This window comes from Oryzias latipes, chromosome 6, assembly GCF_053564925.1.
Source record: "Oryzias latipes strain Hd-rR chromosome 6, Olatipes_Hd-rR_3.1".
Classification (NCBI taxonomy): Eukaryota; Metazoa; Chordata; class Actinopteri; order Beloniformes; family Adrianichthyidae; genus Oryzias; species Oryzias latipes.
The window spans coordinates 29389427-29407612 of NC_136242.1; the positions used below are offsets into that span (position 1 = coordinate 29389427).

The window sequence follows — 18186 nt, forward strand, 5'->3', positions numbered from 1 at the left end:
AACTGAACGCTCCGAGTGTAAAGGAGAGAAACGGTTTGTTTTTTAGGTCAAAAAAGAGAAATTGAATGTGAAGAACTTCAGAAACATCAGGTTTTTGAGACCAAATCAGGCTAGATCTTTGAGGAGGAGCTGCTCCTCGCTTGGAGTCAGAGCAGATCTTAGACTGTTCTTGCTCCGTTAAACAGTAACTCCCAATCTGCCAGTCAAATGGCACTGAAGAAGATCATTTTGGCACAAAACACTTCTGAGAAACCTTGGAATCCGTCTTGAGTAGAACACAAGACTAATTTCCAGAACTTCTTTTTTTTTGTCGTTGTTGTTGCCAAAATTAGGAACGTCTCGTCTCAGAGGGATGCAGAAGAAACAGTCCATCCATGTGGGACTTCAAGATCCCAAACCCAGCAGGAACGCTACAGAAGGACTTTCTCAAACATCTCCATCCTCTCTTTTCAGAGTGCTTCCTGCAGCAGAGCTGCAGCTCAGTCAAGAAAGGATGAAGATAAAACCACTTTACAACAGAGACCACGTCAACACAAACACTAACATTCACTTTGCAACCAAAGAAATGAGGACAAAAACAAAGATACGTTAACAACAGAGTATGTCTGCAGAAACACAAATATGTAAATCAAAGAAAAATGTTTTTTTTTAAGCTTTTTTTTTTTATTGTTTTAGTTTTCTTTTTACTTCTGAGTTGGCAGCACACCTAAAGAAAAGCAAAGAAAAAAAAACAGTAAACTTACCATAACAGCAGACAAAACTGAGGAAGCTTTAGTTCCTTTTTGCCTGTTGGGCCTGTTCGGAGCTCCATAGCAGCATTTCCTGACCATCTGAAGAAGGCTGAAGGTGACCAGCATGAACAGCATTACAATCATCTTAATGCAAAGAATCTATTCTTAACAACTCAAACTTTTTTTGTTTTCTTTTATTTTCCGTCTTTTTAAACTATGCATTTCAACATTTCTGTAATGAGTTTGATATATGTGTAAATTATTTATTGCTTTGAATACAATGCTTGAAATAAATCAATAAATCAAATCAATCTAACTTTAAAATCAACTTTTTTTTTTTTTTTAACATCTACAATACTCAGGTTTGGCCAAACAGACAAACGTTTGTGTGTAAAATTAAAGGGGCCAAAAAGAAGGCCCTGAGGAACTCCCACCAGGAAGACACACCTATGACAAACTGTGTTGTTGACCAAAAACCCATGACCTGGTGTTTGGAGAGGAGGATATGTCTAACTGAGTGACACAAATGTTTCACTGTATGCAGATGACACCATGTTTACTCAGATGTTCCCATAGTAAATATTCAATCTAGATAGAGCGATACCTTGTTTACATAGATAAAATACTTGACGAAGATAACAATCTGCAGAAGTCTCGAAGTTGTTTTAGTTTGTTTTTGTCTTCTTAGAGGTCCGAAATCTTTGGCTTCTTTAAATCTTCAGTGAGTGTGTGGACCTCCTGCTTTCATCTCTGATTTTGATTTTATTTTTCTGATTATCTACATTTACAGGTTTTCAAGTACAATCCCAGTCTTTATTAAGTTACACGGGTTCCTGGATTTCCTAAAACTGTTGCATGGCTTACTTAAATGGAGTGAAAATGCATCACTATCTCAATAGTTCCTGTACTTTCTAAAAAAAACTTAAAGAAAATCTTCTAAAAAAATGAAAATGACTAAAAAGGTTTTAAATTCAAATTTTCTTAGTTCTTTTTGATGATACTTGGCCGATGTTACGACCTAAACTTGTTGTCTTGAACCGTTGGAGGTTAGCCATCTTTTGCTGTGCTTCATTGCTTGGAGGTCATGAATCCATATCACCACTAAACAAAAAAATAAAACAAGATGAACAAAATGTCTGTTTGACAGCTTTGCCATTTAATCCCTTTGACCTAAATCAAACACACTGAACAGCAACTTCCTCAAAAGTGCAAATTGAGGTGGGAGCATCACCTCCAGCCGACCAGAACACACATTCGGCTGAAGTTAACCTCTTTGTAATGAGTTTCTAATTGTCCTCTGAAGGATCCCTGCACAGGGAGTCCAGAGGAAGTGTTGAGTAAACAGAGCGAACTGGAAATGTGCAGCAGTGTTGACTGTAAATGATGTCACACGGAAAAATATAAAAGTGTCAAAATGAACACAAACATCAATTCACACTCAGCTAGTGGATTATTTCCATGTGCTGTGAAGAACTCGTTTCTTTGTCAGTCGATTAGAAACACGGGAAGCTGTTTAGAAGATCCGAGCCTGCTAAGATCCTGTTTAAAAAGCCGTTTCTTCCAGTAAATCAGAGCGGAAAGTCTTTATTCTGAACAGCTAAACCAGAGGGAAACTGCACCTTGAAAACCAACCATCCATTAAACTCAAAAGTAACCTGAACAGGACCGATTCAGGACTCCCCATTCTGGCTTCTCCTGGATCTACACCCAGATCTCCTTCCAGCTACATGTTTGAATTATTTATTTATTTTCAAACAAGAGGCTGTCCAGGAATCCCAGACCTCCAACCCTGAACGAGACACAAATGTTGCAGTTCTTCTAAAGAGCACTGGAAACTGGAGTCAGAAAGGAGCAACTCCCCATTGACTACCATGTCACAAAGCCCTACTCTACACCTAAAATGAACCTTCATACTTTCTGGTGATTAAAACGTTTTATGTTTATGCATTTATAATTTATTACAATTCTGAAAAGGCGGGCAGGGAGGGGTTAAAAACTCAGCTGTTCTGGATTACGGAGCTCCTCATCCTCCCTCTTAAGGCAGAGTCCAGCTCTTCTGAGGAAAGCTGCTTTAGATTTCTTCAAATATTCCTCTGATCTTCAGCTACAGCTTGTTGAGCGTAGCCACATGGTTTAATCAATAACAAAATGCTACAGATTCAGATGCAGCGATCTGTTTGTCATCCTTATTCTGCCTCTTTTCCTTACAAACAAACATTTTTAAAAAAAACAGCGACACGCCGTTTAACCGTCACTACAGAAGAGAAGGTGCAGAATTTCCTCCCAGCAGCTCCACACACGGATGCAAAACCCAAACCCTTACAAAGCACAACACCAAGAGGCCGACGTTCACTACCAAAAGCTGAACGGAGGGTTTGAGGATTAACAATTGGACCTCCGACTGGATTTTCTCCTGAAACCCAACAGGACGTTTACCACAGAAGCAGAAGAGGTCCTAGATTACTGGTTCAGTTCATTATCTGTATAGAAGAATTGGACTAAGTGGCCCCGCCCTTCTCACGTTCCAAACAGGGAGAGAAGCTAAAATCCCATAAACTATGGAGAAATCAACAGCCTTATATTCCTTATATTTATCAGAATAACCAATTCTTGATCTGCTACATTTTCTTGGCCTGCAGCAGTCACTGACTGCAAGGACCACATTGGTTTTTAACATCTTACTGCTAATCTTTATTTTTTTAATCATGTAGTGCAAGTCATATAAGTTATAAACTGACCAATCAGATTCCTCAATAAAAGTATGTGGTTCCTGCGTGCCACCGCGTCCAACGTTTGAAGCATTTGACGGATTTTGTGCAGCCTGCTTTCTAGTGGTGGTGGGGGGGTGGACTTCCAACAAGCCCACTCATAGAAAAATTGGCGACTGAACCGACATCATTTTGTTGAATCTGGAAGTAGAACCATGTTCTTTGGCCTCGTCACACTGACTCTGTCCAGTTCTTATATACAGTTAATGGTTCAACTACACAAGACGCAAGGTTGGGTTTAAAAACCAGATTCATCAAAGTCAAATTGATTTTTTACTAAAGGCAATCTTGACTCATCAAATCTGGGATGATTTTTAATCCAAGAATTCCCATTTTGACTAATAAAAACGTTGACCATGATCGGTGTGTTTCAGTGCGTTTACACGGAAACAGACTTCTGTCAGTGAAGTCAGTGAAGGTGAAAACACAGAAACCGCTGCACCCGATCGTCCCGAAACCAGCATCTCAGTGTACGAGACCCAAGCATTAGACGTAGTGGACCTGTGCAGCAACCACACGCTGCAGTGGAAGATCTCTGCTACCTCACACTGTAAACCAACGGCACCAGGAAACAACGCATGGAGTCAAACCTCAGCAGCTGAGGCGGAAACGGCGCAGAGATTCTTGGAAATCACAGCGAAGCAGCATGACCCAAACACCAACAGAAGCTCATTTTTAGCAAGTGCACTGCCAAAAATATAAAATGACACATTTAAGGGTTAAAAGGCAAACTGGAACATCCTGAATTGCCTGTGCTTCCTGATAAAATGGGTAACAAAGTGGAGGATGCTGTTGAATCTCAGACTGGAGTGTCACATAGGAGGAATGTTCTTTTTTACTACACAAATCAAGCCTCAGTTTAAAGTCCTCTAAAATAGGAAAGGCTGTAGCGTCGAGATCTTCCTTTGCTCCATAAAGTTGCACGACAAACACGTAAACGAAGAGACGTCCTCTACATCAAGCCACGGTAAACCCGAAGTCCCAGAAGTCCCGAATCCCAAACCTCCAGCAGGTTAAAGAGCGCAGCTCGCCGGCCGGGTCACACTCTGATCCGGAACATTCCCTGACTCAGCTGAAGGCGGAACAGGCGACAGTTGGCGATGCGCAAGGCGGCGCAGGCGGTTTTGGACAGGTCCGTGGGCACCATGGGTTTGGTGCGGTGCCAGGTCCCCGAGCTGCGGCGGAACTCTCGGATGTAGTCGAAGCTTGTACCTGCGCAGGAGCAAAGACCGATCACCAAACCCATTCCTGACACCCCAACGGCGCTCCGCTGCCGCTACCCACCCGTGTCCAGGTCTCCCACCACATAGATGCTGGCTCCGATCGGCACCGCGCCATACACAAAGGTGGAGCTGGTCTGGATGCACAGGCTCTGGTCGTCCAGGAACATCCACCTGTACCAGAGCACACTTTAAGCACGCTCGGTGTTTTGGAGATGATCTTCGGAACCTAAACCCCTAACAAAGTTTTGCAAAAACCTTTGGGCTAATCTTACAGAATAAATACTCCAGCATTACATACAGTTGTCATGACAACAAAGGAACTCTATTAAAAGCTAAATGGAGTGAGCTTAAACTCATCTTCAGTCTGAAAGTAAACCAGTTGTGGGTGAATTTTAACTCCAACTGATGATGGTCACTCATTAAAATGTCAACTTTGTACAGCAATAAAGCTTAAATAAGTTTGAATTGGACCTCCTCAGCTCGTCATGGTAGAACTCAGACTTGCAGGTCAACATCTGTCTCGTCTCCGGGTTTTCGTTCTCTTTGCTCCGGACTCCACCAAAGACGTAAAGCTCCTGCCCAACGCCGCACGCCACGGAGCCGAACCTGAACACAACGGCGGGGTTTAGTTCTCACTTTGGTTTGCACGCAGGAAGCTGCAGGTCACAACACGAGCTTCCAGACAATATTCATAGAAGATGATTTCATCTGTTTTTTTTTTTTAAACCTTCAACAGCAAAAAAACATGAGAAGGATGTGAGTGATCGCCACAAACACCAGCTGACCTTCAGATGACTCATAAGAGCTGTTTCAGCAGCAGCAACCCCAAAAACCTGACCCGGCTTGCTGCTCATGACTGGGCGGTTTTTTTCCCCCACAGATCAGGCCGAGTCTGAATTTCTTCTGGAGGTGTTTGTGGGCAGCAGCTGCTTCCTTAATCATCATCAGCTTCTTTTCAGTTCAGCTTTCATAACATTCGTCGTCTTTTGCTTTTTTTGTGTATTTAAGCAAACAACATGGTATTTTTCTAACAATCAAAAAAGCAAATATGTTGATTTTTGTTGCTCTGTTTTACCGTTACGAGAACAACAGGCAGAAGAGGTAACGGCGGCTGAGACGGACAGCAGCTGAAGTGCAGTGGGGAATGGGTGGAAAAGGTGGAGGTAAGAAGTTCCTGAACCCAGATGTTAAATCCCAATATATTTATTTCAACCAAATAATAAGACGCAAAAGGATTCTCAGCTCTGATTGTCTGTTTGCCAATTTTCCAACAGGATTAATGAGTTTCAACTCAGAATTTCCATTAAAATATCAATTTAATATAATAAATGACAATGGGAAGCTTCTAGCTACAGCAGCCAAGAACATGAGCAGCAATGAACGCTCCGCTCTGCAGCCACTACCTGATGATTCAGTGATGTTCAGCCTTTAAAGAGACTAAAATAACTTTTGTCTTTTGTCCGGTAAGACAACGTCCTGACAACTCCTGAGTTAAAGCATGAAGAGGGCGGTTTATGATTTGTCCAGCTAACCCAGAATACTAAACCAAACAAGCTACGTTTAAAGTCCCGCTCCGATCACCCTTTGAACTATTTTCGGAAAGTGATCCTTTAATTATGATTATACGGAGCCCGTGTCGTGACATTAAAAAATTAAAATATATCTCGTTCCCACAAATTAATATCATGTTCCCTTGAAATGATTAACTGGTGCGAACGCAATTATTAACTCGTTCAAACGCAATAATTATTCACGTCATAAGTCATTCATAAACACGGATATGCTCTCCGTCCGGCCGCAAAAGCCGCTTTCAGCTGTAACTTCCGTGTCTCTGTGACCCACATTTGCTCAAGAAAGGAAAAAGAAAAACAAGAATGATAACTTTATTATTGTCTCAATGAAAATAAGAAAAAAAATCATAAGATACATGATACCTAAGCTGTTTGCCATACGATAGCTCCTGCTACTAGCTCCGCCGCAGAGCTGTTTTGCTTGTCATGCTGGCATTCGGGCAGCTGGCTGGCCAGTAGACAGACAACCAGCTGTTATTGTAGTTTAGGGTCGAATAGGAATAATAATATTCAGGACTTGTCTTTTATCAACATACGCTTTAGCAGTCGCTTTACATTCGAAGGCTATTAGGCTACATGCTAACTAACTAGCCGACCATTTACCCTGTTATTTATGTCATAGATTAATGATTTACAGCAGATACCTTCACATTTCTGTCTGTGTGTTTGTCTTATTACATGGCATTGAAGACACGGAGGATGTTTAGAGAACAGATTTAATTATTTTGAAAAGCACAAAGCATCGGTAATCACGTACATGATCATGGTACTCTCTCCGTCCATCTTGCTGCAAAAGCCACTTTCTGCCGCTACTTCTGCGTCTCTGTGAGCATTCAATAGGGGTAAAAATAAAAGCAAGAATGGTCGATCTATTAATGTCTCGATGAAAATCCGCTGAAAGCGGCCGGACGGAGAGCATATCGGTATATGAATGACTTATGACGTGAATGACTTATGACGTGAATGACTTATGACGTGAATAATTATTGCGTTCGAACGAGTTAATCATTTCGAGGGAACTAAATAGTATTTCGAGGGAACGCAATAGTATATTGTGGGAACGGAATAGTATTTTGTGTAAACAAGATATTAATTTGTGGGAACAAGATACTAATCTGTGGGAACAAGATATATTTTAATTTTTTAATGTCATGACACAGGCTCTGTATGATTATGCTGATTTTAACCAAAATCAAAGAAAAACTCTGTCGTTTTCTAGGACATAGCTTCTGCAAAGCTGCAGTAGTTCATTAAAAATTAGCCTCTGTGTTGTGGGCGGGACTGTTGGCATGGAGCAATCCCATCCCCTCTTCCTCTCCCTGTTGCTGAGAGCTCTCAGTTTACATGCTCTCCCGCTATCTTTCAGCCACTCACACCCCCAACCTATCATTAGCGAAGCATCAATAATGGTGAGCAATATTGGAGCCATCCAGCTTTACAGTTTTGAGAGAGATGACAGCTCAGACGAGGAAAATAAAGACGTAGATTGATCTATTTGTCTACAACGATGCATCAGAATGGAGCGGAGCTGGGAGGCTTTTTCATATGTCACAACTATTTAAAGAAAGAAATACTCTGAAATGCTAATTTAAAATTAATTTTCTTAATATATGTCCAAGAACATGTTAAGAACACAAATTTCATTGGAGTGCATCTTTAAGTTGACTAAAGGCAAACAGATTTGTTTTTACATAAAAACATGTCATTTTAAAGGGTGGAGAAAAGAGAAACGTATGGGCAACAAATGGCTTGAAGGTCGGAGAAGAGACTGGCTGAAGGCGAAGCGGCTGGCCGTGCATCACGAGTTAAAGCAGTGGCGTCTAGTGTGAGAGCGCGTGGCTCCACCTGCAGTGACTTCCTGAACCACAGCTGATGCTGCATGATGGCGGGGCAACTCAAACTGAAACCAAAAGCATCACGTCGGGTACCATGACAACCGCCCAGGAGTGATGTCTCACTTCCTTTTAGGCCGAGGTGCTGGCATGAGAGCAGAACATGTGACGGACGCCGGGAAGTCCGAGCAGAACCGATTTTGCCGTCTTTCTTACCGCCGCTCCTTCAGGGGACACAGACCCGTCCACTGCTGGGTTTTAGGGTCAAAGCACTCCACAGAGTCGAACAGCTTCCCGTAGGAGCCCCCACCAACAGCATAGATCTTTTTGTTCATGGAAGCATAGCATCCAACCTACAAGACAACCAAAAAAAGGGCATACATTTTTACATTTGTCTCAGATCTTCCGTGCTGGAGTTTGACTGAAACAACACCATTCAGGTCAGGTTAGAATAAAGCTCTGAAGCCACCGGTTCAGCATACAATGGGGAAGGGGGTTATGCTGAAGTTCTGATGGTTCTTCTCTCTGACAGGACTGAGACTGTGAGGACAGAACCAGAAGCTTTTCTTATTACAGCACGTTAGTTGGGTCAACATGAAGCTGTTTTTCAGTCGAGGAAAATGAGAAACTGTCATCTCTGCAGCTGCAGCTCTGCTTAAATCAATCTGTTACTTTTTAAAAACAAAATAAATAATTAAAGATGTTAAATTGTTTCTATATTTGTGCTTCCGCTCCTGTCACATCTCTTATTCAAACCTAATTTTTTTTATAATGGAGGTTTATCTCCCTGAAAAGAATATTGTTGTTGTTCTTTTTTAATGATACAGAAATGGCAAATTTGTACTAATTATGGTCATTTTCTGCAACTGTTTTGTTTGTTTGTTTTTACTCCTTTTTAACTTAAAGAGAAACAATCAGGGAAGAAATTAGCTTTTTCAGATGACAAAACAAAGTATGTCGTGCTCTGGCGCCCCCTGCTGGTCAAATATGGACATTTCAGCTGAAAAAAAGTTTTCTGAAGGTACATTTCTATTTTTATTCTATCCTTGTTATTTTAATATTTTTTTATTCTTAGAAATAAACCAAAAAGCATTTTATAATCATGACATTTGTTCAATTGTTTATGAATTTAAAAAAAATGAGTAAACACTTCAAAATAAAGGCTTTTTATTTTTTATCTCACATGATTTTTTCAGAAATAAATCCTAAAAATATATTACTGATAAAAATGACATTAAACGTAAATTCTTTTTTCAAGAATATTTCAAGACTTAAGTAACTAAAATAATGAAGAAGGCAGACATGTTTTTAATAATCTTTTTTCAATACAATTTTTTTTTAATCGCAAACTATTTAGTTTGATTATAAATACATGTGAAGTCTTAGATCTTTCTCAGTTAGGTTTCTTTGGTCTGAGGTGGTCTGGTGGGGCTTACCTTGCGGATCATGGTCATGCTGGTCTGCATCCTCCAGGTGCTGAGGTGAGGATCGAACACCTCCACCGAGGTCAGCTCAGCGGTTTCGTTTTCCCCTCCCAGGACGTAGATCAGGCCGTCAAGCTCCACCACGCCGAAGTTCTGACGAGGCTGAGAAGATAAAAAAAAAAACACACGACATAGAATCCCATCAAGAAATTGTTGTTTTCTTTTCTTGTTCTCTCATCATATGCTCTCCACAAAGGCAAAAACAAAAAAGAGGTGTGTGGGGTTTTTGCACCTGCAGCATGGAAGGCATGGAGCTCCAGGAGTTGGAGTCGGCGTCATACTTCTCCCCGCTGTCCAGGACTGTCCCGTGTTCATCCGCCCCGCCCATCACGAACAGGAAGCCCTCTAACAGACGGGAGACGGCGCTGCTTTAACATCACCTCTGCTCAGGTGGGGGTTTCTCCAGCTTCGGGGCTAAGACGCACTGACCTGCAGCCACCACGCCGTGGTTGATGCGGGGGACGCTCAGCGGCTCCAGCTCGATCCAGTCCTTTCTGTTATTGTCGTACAGTGGACACATGCAGCGCGTGGCGCCGGTGGGCTTCCTGGTTCTGAACGGGAGAGAAGCAGGTCATTCCGCTGTCCTCCCGAACAAAAACAAATCTGTCACCAAAAACCAAGACTGGAGAGGAATTCGTCCCTGGAAGGAAAGACGAAGCAGATCTAACTGCTCAGGGTCTGCAGACCTTTTTAAAACGCAGCTGCAGATGTGGAGCTGCAGTCAAATTCCCCCCCCCCCCCGAAAAAGCAATCAGACGAGGACTCACTTGCGGTCTTCTCCTCCTGCAATGATGATACACTCAGAGTAGCCTCTGGGCTTAAAGGCGGCGAGCATCGCCTCGCCCTGCAGCGGATCCTCCGTCAGCACCTTCTGACAGTGATCTGTGATCACCTCCCTCATCAGCGGCTCCCCCATGGCCTGATGGGAAGACACAGCAGAGCGAGCTCACACAGACAAGTCCCAAATGTGACCCAGTTCCTGCCTGATTTAGGGAACAACATTCAGAAAAATTGTTTAGGTCACATTTTCTAAAGATAAGACTTGTACACCCAGAGAAGAAAAAATTATTTGCAAAAAAAAAACTCAAGACAGAAAAAAGTGAAATGGAAAAAAAAAAAATACCAACATGTCATAAACTGAGAACATTTTTAAAAATTCAAGAAAAAATGATGCTGAATGAGAACAAAAACATACAAACAGAAAAAGACAAAAAGTGGAAACTTTAGCTAAATAAATCACAAAATTGAAACATCAGTTGAAAAAAGTGCTTCATAACTAAAACGTTTAGAACTTTGAAGCAAAAAAAGCTCAACTGTGAGCCAATTAGGCTAAACTGAATGATGAGTTCTTATGGGAAAAGAGAAAAGAACAAAATACAAATTCCTAGAATTAATAAGTGGACTTTTTTCTCATGTTAACCCATAGAAAGAAGAAAAACAGCTAAAAAAAAAGATAAATGATAAGCTAACAAAACAAAAATGCTTTCTCTTTATGGTACACAGCAGAAGTGACAGTAACAGACCTGCTGTCTCAGGTAGCTGATGTCCAAACCCTGCAGCCACACAGATGACATGACCTGCTTCATGTGGACCTGCAAACAAACCAAAACCTCACTTCCAGTGTATCCAAACCATACAACTCCATCAGCCACGAGGCAGAATCTGCTGAGTTTCCAAAGTTAGATTGCATTTTGGGAGATTTTCTAGTTTTAGTTCAGCAGAAAGTACATTTTTGCCATTTAACAACAGGTCTGAAGATTTTCACAAGTTTTTTGGGGGAGTTCTGTTTCTAAATTTCAACGTTTCCCTCTTTTTTAGTTTTTTCATAAGCAGGTAAAACATGGAGAGGTAGTGGGTTTACACACCCTGCGCTCATCAGGGTCGTGGGCGAACCACCGCACCACAGCCTCCAGAACATGCTTCTCGTTGCCCACGTTGAGCTTCTCCATGGCCAGCAGCTCGCACAGGCGCTCCGGAGGCAGCTCCCTGAACTCTTCTGTGAGCTCCACGTCCCTGAAGTGGGTCTGCAGGAACTCGGTGGCGACGTGGTGGACGTGGTGCAGACAGTAGTGCAGAGAGAAGAGGCGGATGCCAATGCAGTTCTCTGCAGTGATGCAGCTCTCCAAGAACTGGCAGCACAAGGCCTTCAGGTCGGTCATGAGAAGCATGTCTGACGCCTGAACCATGTCCTGGATGGTTTCCTCACTCAGGGTAATCTGACAGCAGAGAGCACAGAAATGAAGACCCCAAAACATGAACCTTCACAGAGAGAAGAGCGACGCTCCGGGACTCACCTCACCGCTGAAGATGAAATCTAGGATTTGTTTCATGGTGGCCATGGAAACCCCCTGCAGCTCGATTCTGTACGTGGAGCCGTCTCCTTTCGGTGGGTTATAGTTCAGCTTGGTCCTTGAAAGAAAAGAAAAAAAAAAAACAACACATCAGAAAACAAACTATTTTGCACAACTTTGGGATTTTCTGGTAACAAAAATAAAGAAAAATTATACACAAATCAAATGTAGAACTGCCAAAAAAATGTATTTTATTTAAAAAATAAAAAACACGAAAACAGTAAAGGTGTCATTTAATAAATAAACGACAAAGAAATGTAAGTTTGAGTTGTTTCTTTTAGATTAATATATGTGTTTATATATATATATATATTGCATATGTGAAATGCTGTTTTGCTCTATGTTCTGTTTTCTTTTCTTTTTTTTTCTTTTTTAACAAGTCTCTCCTAAACATGTGTGTGTTCCTGATTTTAGAATAATGATTTAATCAACAAAAAATAGAGGCACAGCCCCCAAAACAAAACCAAAACAAATACACAACACGACTACATTTAGTCCTTATTATTTCTTTTGCGTCTATATAAAAAGGAGAGATATTCATGTGCAAGGAACCAAAAACAGTATTTAATGTTATGCCAAATGTAGATTTTTGGGTTTGGGAAAACTATCATATTCTCTATGTACTTTTAAGACCCTTTCAGGCCTTTTCAAATGAAACTTAAACCCCATTTCAAAGTTTGCTTCACAGCTAACGGACAAAAGCTGCAGCAAGCCTCCATGGCAGCAAGCCTGCTTGTTTGCCACCTGTCCATTGTACACCTTTGAGGGATCTGTTTCACAGGTAGATTTTAAGGTCACAAGGTCAAAAGTTGGTTCCAACTTTGTGGGCCAGAAATGGATGAAAATAAAACAGATGGGAAATATTTTCTTTATGGTTTGGACAATTTGCAGTTTTCAACACAACATGTATCACCATATCCTGTCACATCAACTAATACAACTGAAATATGTAACTGATTGTAGGTTTATGACTATGATACTATTTGGGACACACCTTGATGGTCTTAACATGGATCCTTGAGGAACTCCTTTAGCGAGACAAAAGTTGCTAAAAGCAGCAGTGACTACTACTCCTGGACTAACATGTTTTCCCACTGCAGACTGAAAAATGTCAACACACAACCGGCTTTAGCCTGCAAGAACACAAAGTCATCACAGGCATCTGAAGGCGGACTCACCTGGGAACCATCAAAGTCTGTCCCACCCACGTCCCTCCCTGTGTGACCTTACCTGATGTAAGGGCTGGCAGCAGCCAGGATGTTCTTCTGCACCGGAAGCTCCTCTCCATCAACAACCAGCACCGCATCATGGAAGCTTTTCTCCTCCCAGAAGGTCCGGAGGACTCGCAGCAGCTTCTGGGAGTGTTGCGGGTCCGAAACCCTGGCGCCGGGATCACTGCACGCAGAGTTGGGCATGTCTCGGCACGTGACAGCCCGAAGCACGAGCCACTCCTCGCTGTCAACAAGTTCTTTAATGAGTCGCTACGGAGCCGAATTAAGGGTTGAATTAGGACTCTTGGTGGAAAATAAACTGCAGTATTAGTGTGCCATAGTGACGCACGGAGTCGAAACGTCTAAAAATGGCGACTTTTTCAATAAGTTTTGGCTAGCACAGCTAAGCTAGCAGCAATGGAAATGTGGGGGAAAATCTTCTGACAACAGCAGCATTACATTTAAACGTAGTATACAAATCCACAGGATTAACAAGATATTGGGTTAGCAGCGTAACCTTACTGATAAACAGGTAAATCAAATGGCAGGACTGCCTTCGGCGCTGCGTGTTACAGTTAAATTAAAGTACTATACTTTTTGAAATTGATGGTAAAAATGCCTTACCTGAAGAAACTTCTTTTAAAATAAAGTTAAAGGTTTTCCCCGTCTTTTGTGCAAAGCACAACCCAGAAGAACACGAAGATCTCTTCAGGCAAGAATTTAGCAAGTAGACGTTAAAAAAGGCATGTCTTTTGTTGCTTTCAATGACACACGGTAAACTTGAAATTTCCTTTTACATTTATGGATTGCACTTTCACGAACACACAACCTCAGTAAAATCGTTTGGACCTAGATTTTAATTGCGAAAAATTAGATTTTAAGGCGCATTCACAGTTATGTGTACATCTTTATTTATAAATGTTAACATTTCAAACTTAGTAGATTGGCTGTTCCTTTTTTACTATGACACGTAAACGTATCATCAGGTAGGATGGGGAGTGCGATAGATGCCGCAATCCAATAAGATAAACCTTTTTTCCTTTTTTCGAATAAATAAAAGTAACGAGAAAGTAACCGGTCACATTGGCATTACCATTAGATGTTTGTAATTCCAATGCTTCTTTTACGTACTGCAAAATAAAACACAAAATAGTTTTTTTTTTTTTTATAATTGTATAATAACGGACAATTCCAGATTGTGATTGGTGTAAGTTAACACATAATTTGTAATGGTTGCCATACATTTTTCTTGACCTAACCATAGACATATATATTAGGTCCTCCTGACTGCCGCATGATACGTCTATGCTGACTGCTGTGCTTTTATTTTGAAGGAAGCATCATGTTTGGTATAAATCCATAAATAGGACAATAAAATAATTTCTAACTGGGGGAAAACGTTATCAGAAGAGTGGTTTTTAAAAGGTTTGATTTTTCCTATTTTAGCTTTAATTTCCACCCTCTAAACTTTTGTTTTAGGAACGAAATCTTCTAAAACATAATAATATTTTAGGAATTAAAATTCTAAAAACTATCGCATATGAGTTGTTTTCTTCTCAAAATGCATCAACAGAAAATAAAAAAATGTAGCGGTTTATAAACGAGCTAGTGTTTTCACTTCCGGTGGACCAATTGAGAAACAGGAAGTATCACTCTGCGCAGCTGTGTTCCAGCCGGAAGTGGACGGTAGGCGCATAGTTTGAACCACAGATATGCTTCATCAATATGGTCCCAGTAGGCTCACGCCGTGGATAGAGAGTCTGATCCTGAGCTACGGCGGCCCTGAGGATGGTAGACGTGGCCGGCTGAAGGCTCACGTCATCGGGCTGGATCAGATGACTCAGTCCCAGGCGCGCGGATGCGAAGGCCCCACGGAGCTCCTGGTTCTGTCAGACGGGCTGATCTGGATTCCGGCCGTGCTCACCGCCTCGGCCTGGGAGAATCTGCAGGAGCGGGAAGACCGGGAGTACTTTAACGGCATGATCAACTCCACGGTGCTCATCCAGGACTACCGGCTGCAGTTTCACATGGACACAGAACAGAATAAATGCTGGTTCTACCTATCTGTGGGAGAGCTGGGCACCATCGCAGCCGGTCCGGTTAAAGAGCTCACCCCCTGCTACACGAGCCTCTCCTCCGTCAGGATGAAGATCCGTGAAACCTGGCAGAGCCTTCTGGTTCAGGAGAACTTTCATTGGAGCCAGTGTGAGTTGGATCTGACCCAGCTGCTGGAGGCGTGGCAGGACGACTGCCTGCAGGAGGTTCTGGATGACATCAGGAAGAGGTTGACGGCAGCGGACAGCCCTCCTGGACGCCATCAACCGTCGACTTCTGCTCACAGAGCAGCTGACACCTGGCTGAGGACGGGCTGGGACGTGGACCGGGTCAGATACAAGGGGGAGGAGAGTTTCACGGTACCGGCGAGGTGCCTTCTCATCCCTGAGGAGGACTCCCAGCAGGTGGAGGTGCCGGCGGGCACAGGAGGAGAGGCCCACCCTGCGACAGAAGCCGATCCACCGCAGGCACCTGGTTGGGATGCAGGTGAGAGCTCGCCTGTTCCAGAGGACAGTCTGCTGCACGAACTCATTCTCTCAGACTCGGATGACTTGTCTCTGTCCAACCCCTGGGACGTTTTCCCTCCTCTGGATGTCAGATCGTTATCCTCCGATTCATCCAGGGAAATGACCCCGACCCCGCCAGAGTGCGGCGCTGCAGCTGCATCCCACCCTGACGCCGCTGCCATGGTAACCAGCACACAACTCCCAGTCCACAGCTACCTTCCACCGTACCAGAAACAGCCGACCGCCCTCCCCTCTTCGTCCACCACCTCCACAAATCCACCCCAACCTCCGAGCTCAGACGACACAGCCCAGCAGAATCTTTTGGTTCTGACGCCAGCTGATCATAACTTCGACCAGGAAAACTACAGAAAGCCTAAGAGGAAGCGGTGTGATGTCACAGCAGAACCCGGCGTGCCGGGGCAGGAAGAGCTGAGCGAGAGCCCCCCCTCCTGGCTCTTTGACTTGACAGGAACCTCCAGAACAGAAGAACCCGTCACTCCGAGCACAGAACCGGGCCCGAGAAAGATCCTGAACACCCACGGTGATGGAAAGCCGTTCACGTACACCTACAAGGTGTGCGGACAGAACCTCCAGGATCTGAGCCGGTTCAGAGTGGCCGCCTCTCTCCTGCACTGGGCCGTGAAGTACCTCGTCACTCCGAGGCAGAAAGATCCTCCGGCGCACGCCGTCTGACAGAATCAGAACCACGAACTGCAGCAGGTTACATCACCTCGTGTGCTGTGCTTTTCTTCTTTGTTGTTTAAAGGAGCTCCTGCAGGTCAAGTCAGAGTGGAACCGGACCGCTGACGACTGCGGTTACGTCCCGGCTTCTCTGGGTTGAATAATAAAGTCAACATTTCTAATCACAGTAGGTGTTCGTCACACCTGACTCAAGTTTAAATCCACAGTGGGGGTCATGAGCCACATGACCCCCACTGTGGATTTAAACCCACAGCATCTCATTTTCATGGGAGACACTATCACACAGCCACTGAGCTGCTGGGGAAAAAATAAAAAATCTGTAGGTTTGAATATAAATGTTCCAGAATAAAGTTGTGAATTTATGTTACATAAAGTCACAATATTACAAGGAAAAACTTATGTTTTTTGAAAATTAAATGTTATTTTTGTAGCTTTCAAAATGTTGCAGACAATTCAGAGAAATCAGATGGACATCAGTCGCTCAGCCTGCTTTACTTATTTGTACAAATTTATCTTCATGAAATTACAACTTTAATTTCAAAAATCACGACTTTTTTCTTTTCAAAATTACGGCTTTTTAAATTTTAAACTTACTATTTCATTCACATAGAATTTTGTTCTCATGAATATACGACTTACTTCTCATATATTTATGCAGTTTTTTTTTCCTTTATGGTGGCTCTAAAACTCCACCATAACAATAAAACAAGACACTTTTTTTTTGTTTTTCTTCTAGGATGAAATAAAGTGGGTTGCAATACTTTGTATGTCCAGCAGGTGTCCTCAACGTCCCAGATTAACTTTTTTATTCAGTTTTTAAAAAGCAAAAGTTTAAAAAGCAACAACATGAAAGTCAAAACGTTCAAAATGACTTTAAGGAAAAGTAAAGTGATGAAAGTAAGTGAGGATGTCAACAGAAGAAAACATTAAAAATCAACAAAAGCAAAGAGGTGGCTCAATGAGACTCGGAGCGGATAAAACATTAATTTAACAACAGCAAAATGTGTCAAAAGATAATAAAAAAGAATGAACTGTATAAAGAAGAGGACTTTAATCCAGACAATCTCACGGGTCGTCCTCAGGGATTACACAGCAGATTTATGATGAAAACATCTTTTATAAAATGAAACCAGAATAATTTAGTACTGTTAGGTTATATGGATCGAACCAGACTATAACAACCGACTACAATAGGCTGGAATTGTTAGGAATAAACACTGAGCAACAATTGCACATAATATTGTGCAGCGTTGGCGCTCTCCTGATGACTTTGTGTTCCTCTTTAAAGAATTAACATAAACTAGATTATATAGGTGTTGTTTGGTTCAGATTTTCTTCATTAGCTGTGTTTTTAGGAGGATGGATGGACCCAGAATGCATCAAACAGACGTGATCCTCTGAGTCCTTGTTTATATATCATTTGAAGAAAGCAGGCGCCCCTTTCTAAAGACTTTTCTATGATTTGTTTCATCCTGCTGAATTACTCTGATGCACCTCCCTCTGTGTTTGTTTGGTTTTATATCTTTGCTCTTATCACTCTCTGTGGGTCTTGAGGTTCGGAAACTTTATCCGGTTCTGATCACAGCTTTTCTCACAACAGTTAACAAGCTTTTCCACGGCTAGAATTAGTGCAGCTCTTTTTCTGACTTTCATTTTAAAAAGACTCTCTTGATGGAGGGATGGAAAGAAACCCTGAATCCTGCCTGTTAGTTTGGTTTAATCCGCCCATGAATCACCGAATGTGAAACAGAG

At 42.3% G+C, this 18186-nt stretch overlaps 2 protein-coding genes across 3 annotated transcripts; one reads left to right on the forward strand and one right to left on the reverse strand.

Moving 5' to 3' along the window:
- Positions 1–1866: 1866 nt before the first annotated feature.
- gan (gigaxonin) lies at positions 1867–13947 on the reverse strand. 2 transcript variants are annotated; one of them, XM_004069770.5, is made up of 13 exons: positions 13796–13947; positions 13191–13441; positions 11904–12018; positions 11475–11825; positions 11133–11201; positions 10377–10528; positions 10039–10160; positions 9842–9954; positions 9562–9711; positions 8342–8478; positions 5194–5328; positions 4784–4893; positions 1867–4711 (listed from the first exon to the last, which is right to left on the reverse strand). In XM_004069770.5, the coding sequence occupies exons 2-13, from the start codon at positions 13373–13375 to the stop codon at positions 4539–4541; spliced, it is 1812 nt and encodes a 603-aa protein (XP_004069818.1). In that variant the 5' UTR covers positions 13376–13441; positions 13796–13947; the 3' UTR covers positions 1867–4538. The 2 variants fall into 2 exon arrangements, with proteins under 2 accessions (XP_004069818.1, XP_011474683.1); XM_011476381.4 differs by having other exon boundaries at positions 13191–13415; positions 13796–13934.
- An 842-nt stretch (positions 13948–14789) lies between these two features.
- acd (ACD shelterin complex subunit and telomerase recruitment factor) lies at positions 14790–16600 on the forward strand. Its single transcript, XM_011476382.4, has one exon. The coding sequence runs from the start codon at positions 14884–14886 to the stop codon at positions 16423–16425; it is 1542 nt and encodes a 513-aa protein (XP_011474684.1). The 5' UTR covers positions 14790–14883; the 3' UTR covers positions 16426–16600.
- Positions 16601–18186: the final 1586 nt, after the last annotated feature.

Excerpts from the sequence above, each read along its gene's own strand:
- gan (XM_004069770.5), bottom strand. The coding sequence starts at position 13,375 with ATGCCCAACTCTGCGTGCAGTGATCCCGGCGCCAGGGTTTCGGACCCG. Across the intron at positions 9,955-10,038 it reads CCACGGCGTGGTGGCTGCAG|AGGGCTTCCTGTTCGTGATG; the intron begins GTCAGTGCGTCT and ends CCCGTCTGTTAG. Across the intron at positions 8,479-9,561 it reads GCATGACCATGATCCGCAAG|GTTGGATGCTATGCTTCCAT; the intron begins GTAAGCCCCACC and ends GTTGTCTTGTAG.
- acd (XM_011476382.4), top strand. The coding sequence starts at position 14,884 with ATGCTTCATCAATATGGTCCCAGTAGGCTCACGCCGTGGATAGAGAGT.